This window comes from Homalodisca vitripennis, chromosome X, assembly GCF_021130785.1.
Source record: "Homalodisca vitripennis isolate AUS2020 chromosome X, UT_GWSS_2.1, whole genome shotgun sequence".
Lineage (NCBI taxonomy): Eukaryota > Metazoa > Arthropoda > Insecta > Hemiptera > Cicadellidae > Homalodisca > Homalodisca vitripennis.
In genome coordinates, this window is record NC_060215.1 from 28,772,772 (window position 1) to 28,792,914 (window position 20,143).

The 20,143-nt window shown below is 30.9% G+C and overlaps 1 protein-coding gene across 4 annotated transcripts in view; it reads left to right on the plus strand.

The window, feature by feature from the left end:
• The window catches only part of LOC124368855 (dual specificity protein phosphatase CDC14A-like), an 87,587-nt gene that overhangs the window by 11,972 nt on the left and 55,472 nt on the right, over positions 1 to 20,143 (plus strand). For all 4 annotated transcript variants that reach the window (XR_006923014.1, XM_046826303.1, XM_046826305.1 and 1 more), the window contains exons 2-6: positions 2,118 to 2,293; positions 3,957 to 4,055; positions 5,997 to 6,076; positions 9,361 to 9,490; positions 10,789 to 10,876. Coding sequence is in view for 3 of the 4 variants with exons in the window: in XM_046826303.1 (XP_046682259.1) it covers positions 2,118 to 2,293; positions 3,957 to 4,055; positions 5,997 to 6,076; positions 9,361 to 9,490; positions 10,789 to 10,876 (573 nt within the window). In the remaining variant the exon portion in view is untranslated. The remainder of the gene's footprint in view (positions 1 to 2,117; positions 2,294 to 3,956; positions 4,056 to 5,996; positions 6,077 to 9,360; positions 9,491 to 10,788; positions 10,877 to 20,143) is intronic.

Sequence of the window (20,143 nt, forward strand, 5' to 3'; positions counted from 1 at the left end):
ACCTAAATAAAATTCTAATTTTGCAAAAAAAAAAGCACTACGAATAATGTTGAAAATGAAGAATGATGAGTCAGTGAAAAATAATTTCACGGAACTAAATATTTTAACAGTGCATAGCCTTTATATTTTAGAATGTGTTATGTATGTTAGGATCTATCAATCTAAATTTAAAATTTATTGTGAAACCCATACTTACAATACTAGGAATAAGAAGGAATTAGTAATACCACGACACAATTTAGAATTTTATACAAAAAAAAAACTTCTAATGCAGGAATAAAATTTTTTAAGTCAATTCAAAAAACAATAACAAGAGTTGAAGATATTAAGAAATTTAAATCAATGTTAAAAGATTATTTAGTTAGAAAAGCATTTTATTCATTTGAAGAATTTTTATTCAAACAACATAATCTCCGCCTCTTGAATAAAGGATATTTCATTTCATTTTTCATTTCATTTCATAATCTACTATAATCATCCAATTATGTAACTTAGTTGTAGTGACACTATTTATTGTACCCATGTACATAATGTAAATAAAGATATTTTGACTTTGACTTTGACTTTGACTTAGGTGTATAAATTAACAACCCAGTGAACACTATCTTAAATTAAGCGACATCACCGTCTCTTTGAGGTTCGATCTTGATTTTATGATCCTAACGGAACGATCATGACAGTATGATCCTTGCTGTATTACCCCCGCAAATACGACCCCGTGAGTACGACCATAGCTGGACGTTTTTCATGAACAGTACGATCCTTGCTGTATTACCCCCCGCAAAAAAAAATACGGACCTCCCCCGTGAGTACGACCATAGCTGGGAACGTTCATGACAGTACGATCCTTGCTGTATTACCCCCGCAATACGAACCCACCGGGAGTAACGGACCATAGCAGATGATCTTGACAACATGCACCTCGCGGGATCACTCTTGTCCACAAAATTTGACTTTTGTTCTAAGCCAAACGTAATACACAAGTAAGAAGATAATCCCTTTTATTTGTTTACCCAAAATGGAATGTACAGTACTGTTTCATTACACAATAGCATAGTTTAATAATATTCAGTTTTTTGCCTCTGCATTCAGTTGTATCATTAGGGATTTTAAATTGAAGTCTTAATGTCTATTAACTTCTGTCTTTCTTTCCAACAACCATGGTGAAATTTTGCCAGTGTGCATTAAAAATAAATATATTTTTAATTTGGTTATATTAGATGAGTAATTTTATTTTTAAATTACCTTTCACAGCTAAATTTTAGCAGCTGCCACTGAAAAAGTAAGCAACGAATACAGCTGCAAATTTTATTATACTTCAGGAGCATAAGTATCAACATAATAAAAGAAATCTTGACAGTCGGACTCTCAAATCCAAGAAACTTAAAAATTCCTGTTACTTTTTCAACACACCTCACAGTTACTATGCCATGTTTAGTTATGAAATTCTACAGTTGCATCTTATGACAAATTGAACATCACTTTTTTTAAAGTTTAACCCTGAGCATAAATTTTTAAAAGGTACCCTTTGAATTCCGTGGATAGATTTTTTTAATTAAGATCCAGTAGTTAATAATATGACATTCATTACTGTCGTTATGAGGTGAGGAAATAATTCATTGTTCACTTAATTCTAGGCAACTTTTTGTTAATTAGTTATTAACTTATTTGAGTTAATATTTGGCAATATAAATGGAGCTTTAGTTTAGTATACGTAATGTTAAATGAATCATTATTGTCTATTATTGTAGTAGCACGTTTAAAAGTATCCAAGCCGTTAGCAATGGATAAGTAGGTGATCTTGTCTAGCTTTATTAAAGTAAATTTATTGTTTTTTTTATTTGGTTTGAATCAGATACAGTAATAAGGATCCTTGTCTTTAGGAATTGTTAAAAGTACAGCAAAGTGTACAGCAATCTGTAATCTGTGGATTATGAATACCTGCTTTTATGTGAAAGAAGTATTCTTTTTTTCTTATTTGTAATCAAATTCAATATTTTTGTTTTCAGATCGCAGACAAAGGGAAATTGTTGCATGGATGTTAGAATTATTGATTTATTATAAGGGTTTTATGTATTTTTATTGTGAATGTAGCAACATTATGTGGCTTGTTGCAGATCGTTTTTATTTCGTCACTCTGAGGGTGTCCACTGGAAAGCCAAAATCAACACCAAATACTCATTACTTTTGTATAGATGAAGAGTTAGTATATGAAAATTTCTACTCCGATTTTGGTCCTCTCAATCTGGCCATGCTGTACAGATACTGTACGATGGTAAACCAAAAACTACAGGTCAGTATACTTCATTAGAGATGAATATATTTTTGTATAATCATTTTCTTATTAAGTTTTTAAGTCTGTGAATGTTGTTACATATTTTCATTCAACATGAGCAACAACACGGTTACTCGAAAATGCCAGTTCTTTAATTAAGGGCAACTTTTTATTTACCCATTTATATATGAGTTCCATAAGATAATTTCTTTAAGAGATACCATAATTCATGAAGAAATTCGATCCAAAAATATTAATTATTGTTTTTAATGCGTATTTCACTCTCGAAGATTTTTTAATTCATTTCAACTCAAATATAATCAGCACCTATATAAATATCACCAAAATTTGGCACAATTCTCTTGCTTTAAATATCAGACACTGTATTTTGTCATATTCTCATTACCAGAGTCCTGGGTACAGGCAGAAACTGAGAGAATATCGATTTGAGTCTCAGTGATTTCAGTTGAATGTTTGTTTCATTTACAAAATAAAAATAAAATCTTTTAAAAGAAGAATTTTATTCAGATGTGCTCTATTACATTTTTTACTACTGAATGGGCTATGAATAGTAAAACTTTGCTTTAATGGTGACTTGACCAAAAGCATGATTTTATAGTTTGTTAATTATTGGAGTAAACAAATCTTATAACTAAATCATTTAACGGAAAGTTTGGAGATATGGGCTTGTCAAATTTATAACAGTCAGCTCATACACTTTATATCATGGATTTAGTTTAATTTTATCCAAAATGTAATCAGAACTGTTAAATATCTTTAGGACATATCCAAAACATACTTTGTGACAAAATATATACAAAATAAAATTTTTGTAAAAGTAAAATGTTATTTGAGAAGTCACTAACTAAATCTGTGTTGTAAGTAAATTAATTTGTCAAAGTCAGTCTGTTTGTTGATCACACACAATGAATTGTTAGATACACACTTAAGTACTAACAGAAATTTGCTATTTTACTAAGGGGGGATCCAAAACGGATATTGCAACTGAAACCAAAATTGTTATTCTCCCGAGCTATATTTTATAGCAAACATCGTCAGTAGATATGACATGTCAGAGCTGAGTGTTGAGCTATATTTTATAGCAAACATTGTCAGTAGATGTGACATGTCAGAGCTGAGCTTGTTTGTACAATAGCAAAACATTGTCAGTAGATGTGACATGTCAGAGCTGAGTGTTGAGCTATATTTTATAGCTAAACTAAATAAAATAGCTGTAAAAGAAGTCTGAATATTTTGTTGTGTGCAAACAACATCATCAGTAGATGTGACATGTCAGAGCTGAGTGTTAAGGTGTAAGTGATATTTCCCAAATAGTCTTATATGTCTTGAAATCCAATAAAGTATGCAAAAAATTTGCTAGGAAGTAAATATTAGAAATCCGTATTTGCAATATATACATTATTAGTATGTAGAAAAAGATGTGCCTTATTGATTTCCATTAAATAAATTGTTTTATGGTCCTTCAAAAGTATGTGTAATTTGGCATGAATGATTGTATTGTTTTTAGAAAAAATTAGTGACTCCTAGTGAATCATCCTAAAAATCAAAAAGGATCCTGACTATATCAGAATTGTATGTTGTAAAAATGTTACATTTATACTTTTGATACAATTTCATAGTATTTGTAAACATACACATTAACACCTTTTCTGTTAACCAGATGTACACCAGCAGTGTAAGAAAGAAAAAGATTATACATTATACTACGATGGACGGACATAAAAGAGTAAATGCAGCCTATCTAGTAGGTTCCTATGCGGTGAGTTATTCTTATACTTGCGTAGTTTGTTATTGTTAATCAAATATATTCAAATTCTGAGATGCATAGTCATAAACATAATGTAACCGTGAGCTATATATTTTGTTAGTAATATTTATTAGGTTCCCAAACAGTTTTTACGAATCCCATTTTAAACATAAAATAAATTGTATGGCGATATGTTGGCATGGTTTAGATATTTTAGTTAGAGCCAAGTGTTTCTATTTAAAAAAATTGTTTTTAATACTATTTAAAAAAATTGTTTTTAATACTACATGTAAAGGAATGTAATAGGATGATGGTACTTAGTTTTATGCTAAAAGTATTTTTGAAACTATTTTCATTACAAAATGTGAATTATTTATTGATAAATAAAAAAATTCTAGAACATGACACACCCAGCATGAGTAGTTTTGATTAATAATCTGTAGCAAGTGGTTTTTTTTAATGTTGAGATTAAATCGTGATAATCTGAAAACCTGTTTTTTAAAATACTTTTAGTTAGAAAAGGCAAATTATAACGAAGTCGATGAAAAATTATCTAAGTTTCAGTTGAAATTTTCTCAACTTCAGTCCCAATAAAATAATGAAAATGAACAATATTTATTCTTTGTACTTGAAACACAAGTTTTAATTTTTGTGAACAATTCAACACCAGCAAAATTATTGTTAATCATATAAATGACCTATAACAAGAAGAAGTTAAATTACAAATCATGCTGTTTTGAAATTTGAAAAACAAGGAAATTTTTTGTAGATTTTAGTGGTATAGTTTCTGTTCAGGGGGCTTTTGTTGATATTGATAACTAACCACTTTGGTAAGTGCCTGGACTGAGATAGTGATACCATTAATTGAGAATTGATGAGGCTATCACAAGGAAAGTAGTTAACAGCCGACTCTTTCCCCGATATCGAAATTGGGATCTATAATAGCCAATAAATAACTATCTACAGCTATCTACAATCATATGAATTTGCACTATTCTGCATTGACCTTGGGACTGGGAATAAACATGGATCAAAACTGGTGACACCATTTTGAAACTGTTGACAGCTACAAATGAAACTTTTTGATGGCACGTACATTTATATATAAGTTATGTAAATTAATTCTACTGAGTTATTTATTTCCACAGCACATTTACGGATACATTGGATATCTAAAAATGCATTATCACCATCAGGTGTTGGTTCCAGTTAGTTTAAATTTATGAAATCCACTGTTTAAAAACCTATTTCAGGTTCAATCCTTTTTAACGCGATTGGGTCACAGTTTAGTTTTTGTGTGCTATTTAATACGAGCTAAAGTTTTAATCATGTTTTCCGAACAAATCAAGTATTGTATTTTGTTTCTTGAAGTTTTTTACAACTCTTGTGGTATTGTAAACTCAAGGTGTAACTGCTTTTACAGCACTTTATATTATCATCTTCCTTGTATTTTTCATTCTGGATTTTAGAAACAGAAAAGGACCTCAGTCTAGGCTGGGATGAAATATAGGGAATTTAGAATAGGAACATTGGTAAATAAACAAAATTAAACAGCTCTAAGAGGTAAAAATAGAGGATGGATCCTTGTTTGTGTAGTATACATAGTTGATCTGTCAGAGGATGAGGTCCTGTAGGGTATATAAGGCAAAGGACTTTTAACTCCACTCCTTAAGTCAACTAACTATTTTAATATTTGGTATCAACAACCAACAAGAAAATTACAGAAAACAAATGACCGCTTCACCATCAGCACTCCCAATGCTATATACAGGTAGAGACCAGGAGTTAAATTTTACATTGTATTTTGTGTAATTAGATATGACTTCTGTTAGTTAAAATGTTATAAATGAAATCCCTGAAATGAAAGTTAGCCTACTGTTGATGCTTAGTAGTACTGGCTCAGTTACAGTAGTTTTAGTTTTCAGATGTTAACATCTTGAGTGTTTGTTTCAGATAATTTACTTGAAGAAGCCAGTGGACGAAGTGTACAAAATTCTACTTGGTGTTAGAAACCCACCATTTTTAAATTTTAGGTATAACTTAAAAAATTATTCCCAATTAGTTGTTTTTAGAACTAGAATGTATTAATAACTAGCAACCACAAGATAAGTTACTTCGTTCTGGTCTTAAAGGTGATAAGAAATCAAACCAAGTGCATCATCCTAAGATTTCATGAAGGAAAATAAATTATGAAAACATTATTATTAAGTAGTTCATATTTTTTCTCAGAAGTTAAAACTAACATTGCTAATATATTCAAATTTTTTATACTTTCTAAAGAATGTTCCCTACTAAATGACACTCTTCAATTTTAAGTAAGTACTTAGTAATAATTATTTTTTAGTTCTACAATTACAGTTTAACAAGTAAAAAGTTATAACATTTTTTAAAAATTAGAATGTTGAACATATATTGCAAAAAATTTTACTTACATATACTTGGAACCGCTTTTGAATAAATAAGTTAAAATTTAACTAAACATTTACATTGCTTGTTAAATGATGTTAAAAATTATATAAAAGAGTTAATTTAATAATTGGTATGTATTTATCATGGCTGATGAACAACATAAAAGTTCTTATTGCCTATGTTAGATATAATATAACAGCAATGATTGTGTTACCATGATTTTTATACTTTTGTAAACACGTGATTAAGTATTAAAAATATACTTTTCTACACACTATGTACATTCTACAGTTACTAATATACCTGTACTAGTAGCAAGGTACAGAAGATAATGGAGAGCGCACTTATTGTGTATATTGTATTTATGCTGCTGATAGCATGTCTCAAACCTAGTGCATTGTCATCTCCCATATCCCATCTCCCATATAAAACACTGATAAATTTTCATTTAAAGTTCATTCTGTGTATTTCATCAATTAATTCTTTTTAATATGACTTTTAAACCAACAATGTACTAATCATCAAAATCTTTCCCTGCAAATATTAACCCTTTGAATGCCAACGTCCAACTCTACCGGATGTCAAAAGTTAGTCGAAAAGTGCTAACGTCCGATTTTACCAGACGTTTAGGAAAAAATCACTAAAAATCAAAAACTTAATATTTTAAAACTAATATCATATTGAATTATTCGTGAAGAACTGTTCTTTTCAAAATAAATGTTTATAGTACACTTCCGATCAATTGACTTTAACAGAATCAATCTAGAACTCACAAATAAACATTTTTGGTTGACATGGCTACCGAAAACAATGTGACATTAGTTTCTTAAATGTTGTATAACTCACTCATTATTGAACATAATGATATTCATTTTTCAAGATGTATAGCCAATTGAATACCCTTTCCAGTGATATGGACAAAGAAAAGGATATGAATTTTTCGGTAATGATAATTTGGTTGAAAAATTAAATTTAAATAAATCTGGAATCTTTTAGGTAAGTCCATTTTTGGTATTGCTAAATTTAATTTAATGGTAACTTTGTTATTTTATATTAATTAGGCAGTTTTCAGAGAAAAATATTAAAAAAAAATTATGTTGATAGCTTATTAAATAACCAAACTGAATATTTTTATACGGTACTGAAACCTTGCAAAATGCCTTCAAAAGGGCTGGCACTTTTAGGTGCACCCACTAGAAAAATACCTGGCACTTTTTAGGTGCACCCGCTCAATAAATACTTGGCACTTAAAGGGTTAACATTGTTATTTCCCTATCGCTTCTTCCATCTGCTCAGTCAGCCTGAACTTATAAGACAATGTAATCTCCGCTTGCAAGGAAGGCCCTGAGAATGGTGTTTCTTTTCAGTTGTTATTTTTAAGCCATGAGTCAACTTTGTCAAAAACCCTTTTTTTGTATTTTTAATGTGTTTATATGCACACACAGATTCTTTCCTCTCTTGTTATTATTTTATTTCATCTCGTACAACACACCTTTTTCAGCTACTAAAAAATAAATAGGTATTAATGTCCTGTTTTCAAGCTCCAGTAAACTTATTAGTTCTGTTGACTAAATAATTCCCATCAGCAAACGGACAAATTTCTTGTTTCCAATTGGGCGTTCTTTCAAGTTTTCAGGCACTTATGTAAATATTTGAAATAAAATTTTTCTTTAGCGAAACCGTACCCATTAGATGCTTTCTGGTGTGGGGATTTCACTATGCTAATTCCATGAATATAAAAAAAATGGAATACAATACTAAATTGCAGTAATAATTTACGGGTTTTACACTCTTTTATTGTCCCAAGTAATTTGTTTTACAATTAGTCCCAGATTTGACCTAAGTAAATTGAAAATTGCTTTGCTGAGTTAATGTATTATGTTAAACATAAAAAATAAATGGACTTAAAACTAGGTGAATTCAATGTCATAAGATTAATATCCTTTAAAAATAGAACTGAGTTTTCACGTCCTCTTTTTGAACATTTAAAAATACTTCCATTACAGTACTTGTTTGTCTACAATGTAATGAAACTTTTCTATAAAAAGAATGGTAGCATGCCTCGAGATAATAATACATACAAGCATAGACTTAGGAATAGGAATGCATTTTTTGTCCCAAAACCTTGTACAACCTTTTTTACGAAATCCTATATTTTTGTTGCCCCTAGGATTTATAATAAATTACCGGAGAGTATTAAAACTTCTAAAAATGTAAATATATTCGTAAAAAGACTTAAAAATTGGCTATTTAGTATAAAAGAGATTAAAACACTGCTAGAGATTCCTGGATGAGTAAATTAAAGTTGTAGTAGCAAAAATTGCAGCAGGGTATTGTTATTTAATTGTTCGATTTCTTATATTTCAATATTCGTAGTAGCTGTATTAATATTATTTTATTGTTATATGTATATATGTATGTATGTGTGTATGTATGTTTATATGGATATGTGTGTGAATGTATATTTTACAAGGAGTTATTTTATTTTACATTATATGGCACAATTTAACCATATTAAATAGATGCGTGTTTTGTTTTGATTGTTTATGAGTGAGAAGTTGAATTTTATGTTTTTGTAATTCTGAAGCTGGATAAACCATTTGTAAAAATACATTGATGGAACCTCCAAACAGGCTTAGCCTTGGAGGCCCTATTATTTCCTCATATGTATTAATATCATATTTTTATTTTGTTTTAAAAACTATAAATTAAACTGGCGTTTAATTGAATTTAAGTTTATTTTTAAGTAGGACTTATGTAGCCTAAAAAATCTGGCAACAAGACATTTGAGTTTTAGTTTTAGTTTTGAATTTTTCTATGTAAAAATGAATAACTTGTAAATGTTTATTTTATTTTGAGGAAATAAATATATTCTATTCTATGTTAACGTTGTGTACATTTTCCCCAGGGACGCCTCATATGGAGCGACACTGTACCACATCAACCTCAAAGACTGCTTGCAGGCTATCTACAAAGCACACGAATTGGGATTTTTTAATTTCTCAGACTTTGATGTTGAGGAATATGAACACTATGAGGTAAGCTCATCGTGTTCATCTAGAAATTGTAACATAGTTTATACTTGTTTATCTGATGCCAAGAATTATACATACAAAACTGTACCCAAAAGACATTGGGGTGACATTTTGGAGAACTTGTGCTTGCAAAACCGTTGAATAATTGTCAGAAGTTCAAAGAAGATTCTGCAACAGATTTCGTAAAAAAGACATGATATGTGGTAGAAGCAAACTGGTTTCTCTACCATGACAATACACCTGCAGACATAAATCATCTCTGTAGGCAGTATTTTACAAACAATTTCACCTTACTGTTGCCTCACGCACGTTTATCACCTGATCTAGCTCTGTGTGATTTTGACTATAAAGAGGGATATGAAATGATTTAGATTTGACAACATTGATGTTGTCAAGAAAAAGCCAAGGGGAGAGCTGTCAACAATTCTAGTTAAAATATTTAGAGTAATGGAACAGATTGAAGAAATGAATTGAGTGTGTTATTGTGATTTTTACCCAACCCCAAAAATTAGAAGATGATGTTTTCATGATGACCGAACGTTGAACCCGTAAGTTACAATTACAGCAGAATCCTTTTTATTAGAGATATATATTCTGTAAATTTGGTTTGTTCACAGTATTGTTTTATGGTCCATGTTACCAATATAAGCTTTTCTTATCAATTAGTTTTTTCAAATTAATAAAAAAATCACAAAGATTTTTTAGGTATTTGAAGCAGAATTTAGGGACATTTTATAATAATCAGGTAAGATTATGAATGTTTTTACACACACACACAAATATATATATATATATATATATATATATATATATATATATATATATATATATACATACATATGAAAGATAGCTGGAGGGATTGACTTGTTCTCTATTTACAAACAAAAAATTAATTTCCTTAAGCTCAAGAGATACTGTAAAAAATTCAAATTTTTATCTTTCGCTGTCTATATTCGGGCCTGATAAGAAAATAACATAAATTTCCCTCTTTAAATACCTGTAATTCATAGTAGAATGATCAAACATAAATGTTATCTACTTATTCTGTCTTAAGGGATTTTATCGTAAAGGGCTGACTTTTAAAATAAGAAACTTATCCCAACAAAAAACCTATTGCCCTACCTTTAACATTAAGTGTATCAACAATAATAGATGACCTATAAGGGTATCACTAGATTAATATTATTAATTGATGTCACAAAATTATAAATGTAACCTGAGGATTTTAGTGTTCAATATGTTATTTCTACAATCATATTTTAGTGTAAAGCTTAGTTGATACATTTAAGTATTTTTCACAGAAAGTCGAACACGGTGATCTCAACTGGATTGTGCCACAAAAATTCATCGCTTTCTGTGGTCCTCATGGAAAAAGCAGGATTGAGAATGGTGAGTTAAAAATTCAATTTCCTAACTTTTCTGTATGTATTAAATTTTATTAAAAATTCAAATGAAAGTTTTGAACAATCATCAAGACACCACTTTATATTTATTCCTTTTCAGAGTCCTAGTGATCGTATTTTAGCTACTATTGAATTTGAACAATTTCAACAAAAAAAGGAGATCTTATTTTTCTATTATTAAAGTAAATATACGAAGGTAAGTAAATTATTATCCACAATTTAGTTACATTTTTTGTTTATTTTGGTAGTACTGTCGTTTTGCGTTGATGAAGCAAGCTTTATTGTTATCATCCAGAATCAAAGTTCCAAAAGCAAGTTTCCAAAATCATCCATAATAGACTTGGGTCTCATAAAATTTGTGCAAGATAGATCCCAAAATAACTCACACAGTTGCATAAACAAATGCGCTTCGTCATCTGCCAAAAACATTTGGATTGCTATCGTAACGAACAGAACAAATTTTTAGATAGTATCTTTACTGTAAGGAAACATGGATCCATCATTAAGAGCCGGAGAGTAAACGGCAGAGTATGGAATGGTAATTTGTCATGCTAGAAAAAGTTCAATAACCAACTGTCCACAAGAAAACTGATGGTTACGGTTTTGGTACTCACAAGTTCCAGTACTGGAACGTTATGAGGTGCAGTGTTTGTTATTCACTAGGTCCAGTGCAACTGGAACGTTATGAGGTGCAGTGTTTGTTATTCACTAGGTCCAGTACAACTGGAACGTTATGAGGTGCAGTGTTTGTTATTCACTAGGTCCAGTACAACTGGAACGTTATGAGGTGCAGTGTTTGTTATTCACTAGGTCCAGTACAACTGGAACGTTATGAGGAAAGAGGCGCAAAAAAAAACTGCACGTTACAGTGACATTCTTACTGCCAAGCTAAAGTCTACAGTTAGCAGCAAACGCAGAGGACTGTTGTCAAAAGATGTGTTGTGCACGACAATGCTCGTCCGTATACTGCTGCCCACACTGCTGAAACCCTCCAGAAACAAAATTTTGAAATACTGGCCCACCCTCCATATACGAGGGGGTACCCAAAAAAAAACCGGAATTATTTTATAAAAATTATATATTGTCACATTTTTTACAATACGACCTTATCTCCTTCAAAATAATCTCCATTACAACTAATACACTTGTCCCAACGGTATTTCCATTGATCAAAACATTTTTTGTAGTCATCTTTAGAAATGGCTGCAAGCTCGAGCTTCGTTTTTTTCATAACCTCTTCAACGCTGTCAAATCGTTGACCTTTCAAGCCCTTTTCATGTGTGAAAATAAAAAAAAGTCGCATGGAGCGGGTCAGGCGGGTAAGGTGCGTGGAGCAGCGGAACCATACCGTTTTTGGCTAAAAACTGCCTAACTGAGATGGCTGTGTGTGCCGGTGCGTTTTCGTGGTGGAAGAACCCGTCTCCAGTCTGCCACAAATCGGGTCTTTTCTGGCGAACTTTTCGCTGAACCGAGCTCCAAGTTAACCCACTACTCTGTGATAGTTCCTCAATTGTCTGTCGACGGTCGGTGAGCACAAGTTCACGAATTTTCTCAACATTTTCGTCCGTTCGAGAGGTTGATGGACGTCCAGAACGAGGTTTGTCTTCAATCGACATGTCGCCATTTTTAAATCGAGCGAACCACTCGTAGACCTAAGTTTTCCCCATAGCATCATCTTTGTAAGCTGTATTCAACATTAAAATAGTTTCTGCAGCATTTTTACCAAGTAAAAAACAAAATTTCACAGCTGCACGTTGTTCACTTAAACTTGCCATGACAAAAAACGAAACAAGAACAAAACAGGGTTAGCGAAAACAGTCACTATGAACGAACAGAATGCACTAGGACAACGGAACTGGGGTCACTGAGCTCGAAATGGGTTGCGCGACACACGCCTAGCGGCAGGAATGTGTACTACACGCTGCCGGCTGCCAGCAATACAATTCCGGTTTTTTTTTGGGTACCCCCTCGTAGTCCCGATTTTGTCCCTTCTGATTATTACTTGGTTGGTCCACTCAAAGAGGCAATTAGGGGCCGTTGATTTACCTCGGACAAAACATTGAAAGAAGCGGTGCACCGTAGCTCGCAGCTCAATCAAAAACCTTCTTTTATGAGAGCATCAGTAAGCTTGTGCAATGATGCACCAAGTGCTTTGAAAAGCAAGGGGACTATGTTGAAAAAAAACTATATACAAGTAAGTTTCCTATTTGATTACAATAAGATTTTATTGCACATTGGGGCTAATAATTACTTACTCTGATGCAATTGTGAGGGATTGGAGAGTAGCTTTAAGTGTGTCAGGCTGTATAATGGGGAGGAAATAAATCCTGGAAACGAGGATGATACTTCATTGTCCAAAGATAAAAATCCAGGTACTTTTGCAACACTGTAAATATTATAATCTTCTGTTACACGGTCTACTGTTTTCTGAGATTTCGATTTGTAAAGTTTGTACTCATCATAATAGTCATGACTATAATACACATGTATTTATTTGGCTTTAAAAATGTGTTATTACTCTTTTTATTGCAGTTATTTACATACTCAAGATGTTAATTAGTTGTTTACCAAAAGTAAACTTGTAATAAACAAGAGCATTTCCTTTTAACTTAACCAAAATAGGAATTGTACAGGTATTATAGGAATTTTCCAAAGTATGTTTTTACTTTTTGGTTATTATCTGTGAAAAGATTAGTTTAGTCATATCAGTCTTATATTTAGTTATCAGAAAAAGCAACTTTTTGTCAGTACTTGATTGTGATGTTATTGTTACACTAAAATATGATAAGCCTTGAAGAGTTTGTTGTATTGTAGTTTGTTAAAACCAACCTTAAGTTATTGGAGTCACTCATTACTTTAAAATGTTAACCTGCTTTGTATCAATAAATTGACTTCAGAAAGCTTTGTAAATCGATAATGTCAGATCCAGAGTATAACGTTTTTTACACTTCTAATCCATAGTTATTTTTGAAATTTATATGAGTATATTAAAGGTAAAATTCTGGTTTACGTTCATAACAAATAACTGGAATCAAATCTACGATCTGAAATAAGTATTCATAAAACAAAAACTATTCACTATTTTTATTATTAGTATAAAAGCAATAAGAAACAAACGTATTTTGAACATTTATAATTGAACCCAATTTTTGCATTTTTATATTAAATGGGAGAGAATTGAATAATTTTGTTCCAATTTGGTTTTAGTCTATTTAGAATGTTGTCTGAGGCTGAATTTTTATGTAACTATGTATTGTTATTTTATCTTCTATTGTGGTCATTTTTGGGGTCCAAGGGCATTTGATCTTTCAGCACCTTTGCTACTTGTAGAGAGACACTAAACATATTTATCTTCCTTCTTCTGGTTGATTGAGGAGTGCATACTCTTTTCTGAGTAGTTGGGCTGCGTTCTTGTTTAGAGCACTTGGCATTCTGTATCGTGGGAAGGCCGGGAAAGTTTTGTTGGCAGGTTTGGCTAGTTCTTGCAGATAGGTATGGGCTTTGTTCTGTCAAAATCATTTCTGAGATTCATTCTTTTATGATTGTTTAAACTTCATTTAGTGAATACTAGATGTGAAAACATAATACAGAAATTGAAGTCATATATTATTTTCTTGGAATGGCTTCAGCAAGTTTCATGTTTTTTCAAAATTTAGTATTGTTTTCCTCACACTAGTTTGTAATTTGTATATTTATTTACTACAGTTTTGTATTTAAATTTCTTATCAGGGTAGTGTATAAAAATTGAGGAAAAATATAGGTACTTCTGCAAGAAATGTGAAAAGTAGTCCATTAAACTTACATTGGTGCTTTTTTTGTAAATTGTGTATATGTAGTTTTGAAATAAATATGTGATATTTTCATAGGGAATGTTTTAAAAACTTTAGAGGTGTAGAGCGATTATAATTTCCTGATAAATATTTATTAATTGTGTTTAATTTAATTATTTTTTAATTTTTGTTATTGATTTTTTAGACCTTTAAAATGGTATACAAAATTATGGGTGTTTGCGTTTGAAATTGTTCAGATTGGAATATAAGACCCTCTGTGTTTTGGTATCCTCTATTTTTACAGATTTGAAATTATTTAAAACAAATTCTTTAAAGTCAATTAAGTGTTTAAACTAATTATCTGCAGTTAGCCATTTGACTGCTAGATATTTGAGATGGGAGATCTGAAACATCCTGTAAATATTGTTGCAGGATATGAGACAAAATATATCATGTTGTAGTTCTACATAATTTATGTTACTTTAAAACATTTAATTTGAAAATTTTAGTGTTCCAGAATCATGTACTTTTATATGTATTGAGTTAAAAGGTAAAGATTTACATATTAAGTTGATTATGTTATAATTTATTGTAATGATCTGAGTTGTAAGAAATGAAGGATATTTTGGATTATAAAAAAATTGGCAGAGAGAAGTTGTTGGTCCTTAGAAGTTAGGTCCTGTAAGTTGGTCCTTACTTTACCTAATAATTACAGACAAACATTTTCATTTCATTGTTAATGGATTACTGAAACAAGAATGCATCGGAATAAAAATTGAGCACCATCAAATTTTGGCAAAACCTTTACAGTACTGCATTTATTAAATATCAGGCTTTGTACAAAAGCAATTAAGTTTATCGTTTAATCAAACAAGCATTGCTTTAGACAATTATATTATATTGCAGCATTAAATGCTATTGACAGTGAATGTGAGGATGTCGATGAGGTTGATTGTAATCTGGCTCTAACGGAAGAACTAAAAAATATGAATTTAATGATAAAATCATTGAGTGCAGACCTTGATGAAGCCCAAAAGAAGATTATCCAGCTGAGAGAAGAAAAGACAATTCTCCAAAATATAGTTTTACAAAAAGAAGAAGATTTTATAAAACTGAAAGAATCAATTACCAAGAAAAATTGTAAAAAAAACAAATTATGTAGAGCGAAGAGCAAGTTTACCATTAACAATGGGAGATTTATACAACCTAAAGCAAATAAAAGGGAAATTAAACTTACAGCTTCCACCACTGAAATGGACTTTAGCTTGGTGTCAGCTAACAGATTTCAACCTCTGGCAACAAATAATGAAGAAAATGACACAAATAGTCAAAATTCAAAAACAGGTTTGTAATAAAAAAATAAACAAAATACTTTTTGTGCGCTGATAGTCATGGTAAGGATGTAGCCTGGGCATTTAAACAAATTGTGCAATCATTCTTCTAGCGCTATTGGTTTTTGTACGGCCCTGGTGGTCGTTCCAAGCAAGTACTAAATATGGAAAATATTGAGTCCGAGATTCAGGGAGCTAAAGACATTTTAGTAATGATATGTGGGACAAACGATGTAGCCCGAAATGAATCACAAGAAGCCTTAAACTGCATTTCAGACACTCTACAGCAATGCAAGGAGAAAAATGTAGTTCTGGTAGATTTGCCTAATAGATATGATCTTGCAAACTGGTCATGTGTCAATGAAGAAACAAGAAGGACCAACAGTGCCTTAAAGGATCTCATGTCAACACATAAAAATCTCAAAATTGTTGAAGCGAGCAGAGCTGAGAGGGAGATGCATACCCGGCAGGGCATGCATTTCAACACCAAAGGAAAACAATGGTTGGCTGAGCAGATCATTACAGCGATACAAGAGTTCAACCTGGAGCAACCCATAGCATCAGCGGGAGGCAGACAACTCAGTCCGAGATTGAGAGACCTGACGACCCAGGAGGGAAACGGTCAACCACCCCCACCAGGAATCAGCCCATAGAGGACGACACCTGCACTGCCAGGAAAGATTTTAGTTTTAGTTTTTAGTGATAGCAATTTAATTGGTAACTCTAGTTGTTTGTTAATACACTTAAATATTCAGGGAATTAAAAGCAAACTGGATGAACTTAACTTATTGCTTGCAGATTTGGGAGAAAAAATCTGTATAATATGCTTGAATGAACACTGGCTTTCAAAAGAAAATGTAAATTTATTGAATAATATTGAATTTTTTCAAATTAGCTGATTTTTATGTTAGAGAAAACTGTACTAGAGGAGGTTCGGCAATCTTGGTCAGAGAAAACTCTGGAATAAACTTTAAGGTCCGAAATGATTTAAAAATGTACAATGATAACTATTACTTTGAATGCTCCGTAATAGAACTTTTGGATTTAAAAACCCCAATAATTATAATATCTTTATACAGAACTCCGGATAATTGCACCCTTAAATATTTTTCTTGAAAAACTTGGTGGCTTATTGGATAAATTCAGAAATAAAAAAAATGTCAATATTTTAATAGCTACAGACTGCAACATCAATGTATTAAATAAAAAGGAACCACAAACATTATATGAAATACTTAATTATAATGGCTTTAAAATAAATATTGTTGAGGTAACAAGACCAGCAAGTGGAACATGTCTAGATAACATAATAACAAACAATAGGTTTAAGATTGATAATTTTTTAGTTACGAATGTTGGCCTCTCTGACCACAATGCTATTATAACAACTTTGCCCCATATTTGAAAATAGAAGTAGGGGATAAATATGTTATTCAGAGAAGATACACTAAAGAAGCTAGACATGACTTTATGATCAACGTTAAAAAATACTGAATGGGAATTCAGCAATGCCAAAAAAAGTGAATGAAAACTTTGATAGTTTCTTAAGAGAATTCCTTTTCATGTTTAATTGTTCTTTTCCACTTAAATCCGTCAAAATTAGAGGGAAGATTAGAGCAAAGTGGATAACAAAAGGTTACAAATTTCAAGTAGAAATAAGAGAAAACTCCACAAACAAGCACAAGTTTCAAATGATGAAGAAATTAAAACCCATTATAAAATATATAATACAATTTTTAAAAAGGTTGTTAGAGAAGCTAAGCGTAGAGCTAATGATTTATACATAGAACAATCTAACTGCAAGGGTAAAGCAGCCTGGCAAGTTATAAAACAGGAAATTGGTATAAAAACACAAAAAATCATGATGGAGTAAAGAGAAATAGTGGTTAAATGGGAAAGTAATTAGAGAACATAGTGAGATGGTTAATCATTTTAATGAATCTTATTTAAAGACTGTAGAACAATTGAATATAAAAAGCTCCTCCGGTAAAAGCAGTGGGAAAATTACAAAAAGTTAACAGTACGTCTTTTCGTTTTAAAACCTGTTCAAGCGAAAGAAATTCATAAATTAATATCAACGTTGCCTAACAAGTGGTCTACTGGCTGGGACGAAATTCCCTCAATAATTGTTAAAGACTGTAAGGAATATCTTGTGAAGCCAATAACAAATTTGGTTAATCAATCGTTAGGAACAGGTGTTTTTCCAGACAAGCTTAAATAATTCAGTAGTGAAACCCATTTACAAAAAAGGTGAGAAAACTCAAGTCAAAAAACTAATCGTCCAGTTTCATTGTTACCAGTGTTTTCCAAGCTATATGAGAAAGTAGTAAACCATCAATTATACAAATACCTAGAAAAAAATAGTCTGATTACTGGATGTCAACATGGCTTTAGAAAAAATTACTCAACTGACACAGCACTTACCAACCTTGCAGAGGAAGTTTACAGTGCTTTGGATGGATCACAGTCTACAGTGGCAGTGTGCTGTGATTTATCAAAGGCATTTGATTGTGTAGATCATGATATCTTAGTGAAGAAATTAGAATTAATATGGAGTAGAGGGCACATCTTTAAATTGGTTTAAGTCATATATTACAGAAAGAAAACAAAAAAACAACTTTAGTATCAGACTATAAAAAGTATCATTCAGAGTATGAAAATGTAGTGTCAGGAGTTCCGCAAGGATCGATTTTAGGACCATTACTATTTACATTGTATACAAATGATCTACCACAAGACATAGACACGAAATTAGTCTTATATGCTGATGACACCACAGCTATAATCAAGGAGAAAAACTTACATGTAATGACATTATTAGTAGAAACAAACTATAGTTAAATTAGAAGAGTGGTTTAAAGTTAATGGAATGATTCTGAATACTACAAAAACAAATATTATTTCACACTTCAAAAACAGACAGCAAAGAGAAGAAATGTTTACAGTCACAATAGATAAAGAACAAATAAATAGCTGCAAAAATGTAAAAACTGTTGGGAGTTTGTTTTGATGAGCATATGACTTGGACAGAACAAATACAAAACTTATGTAAAAAACTCAATTCTATTTGTTTTCAATATGAGCTGTGTTACACACATCACAAGTTTAAAAAAACAAAGATGACCCTATACTATGGCTATTTTTACTCAATAATGACGTTTGGAATTACATTGTGGGGCTCAGTAGAGATAACAGAAAAAGTGTTAAAAATCCGAATAAAAAGATTATAAGAATAATGACATACCATCCATTAGAAGTTCTAAAAGAAAAATTTAAGAGAACTGAAAATGTAAGAATACTCTGTACTTATGAAGTACATGAGAAAAAATGAAGACTGAATCATTCAAGTTCTATTAAAGTACTGAGTCAAGTTCATCTAAAGACTAAATAAATTTTCAACTATATCAACACACAATACGAAATACCAATTTGTTAATATATCCTGTACACACCACAGCCATATTTTGAAAAAAGTTTGTATTATATGGGTATTAAACTTTACAACAAATTGCCTAACAATTTCAAAAACAAATGCCACAAGTTGAATTCTTAGATAGAATAAAAAGTATGTTTGTCAAAAAGGCTTACTACAAGATTTCCGAATTTCTAAATGACAAAAACATAATAAATTTAGTTATGAAGATTAAGTGTTTTCTCCTAAGAAACTTAATTAATATAATACAAAATTCAATAATTGATCTCCATTTTGTTATTTGAATATTGTTATATTGTTACCAATTTTATTGTTTTGATTTATTCATGGTTTTATTAATTTTATTGTTTTATTTGTTAATTGTTTTAGTAATTTATTGTTTTATTTTGTTAATTATTTATATTTAAACTAATTTTATTGTTTTATTTGTTAATTAGGTTAATGAATGATTGTTATTACATTATGGTGTACTACAATTTTAATGTTATCTGACTCAGGAATGCTTTACAAAATAAATGTTTGACATAGGTTTTAATACTGTTAATTAGTTTATAGTTAATTTATTCATAGCTGAAAAATATTAATACTGTTATTTAGAATAGAGCTTATTTATTTGTTAGCAAATCATTTTAGCTAGAATCTTGTTAAATCTATTAGTACTAACGATGGGAGACTGAAAAAAGGGAAATTTCTGACTATGTCATCTGTCTTACCAGCAT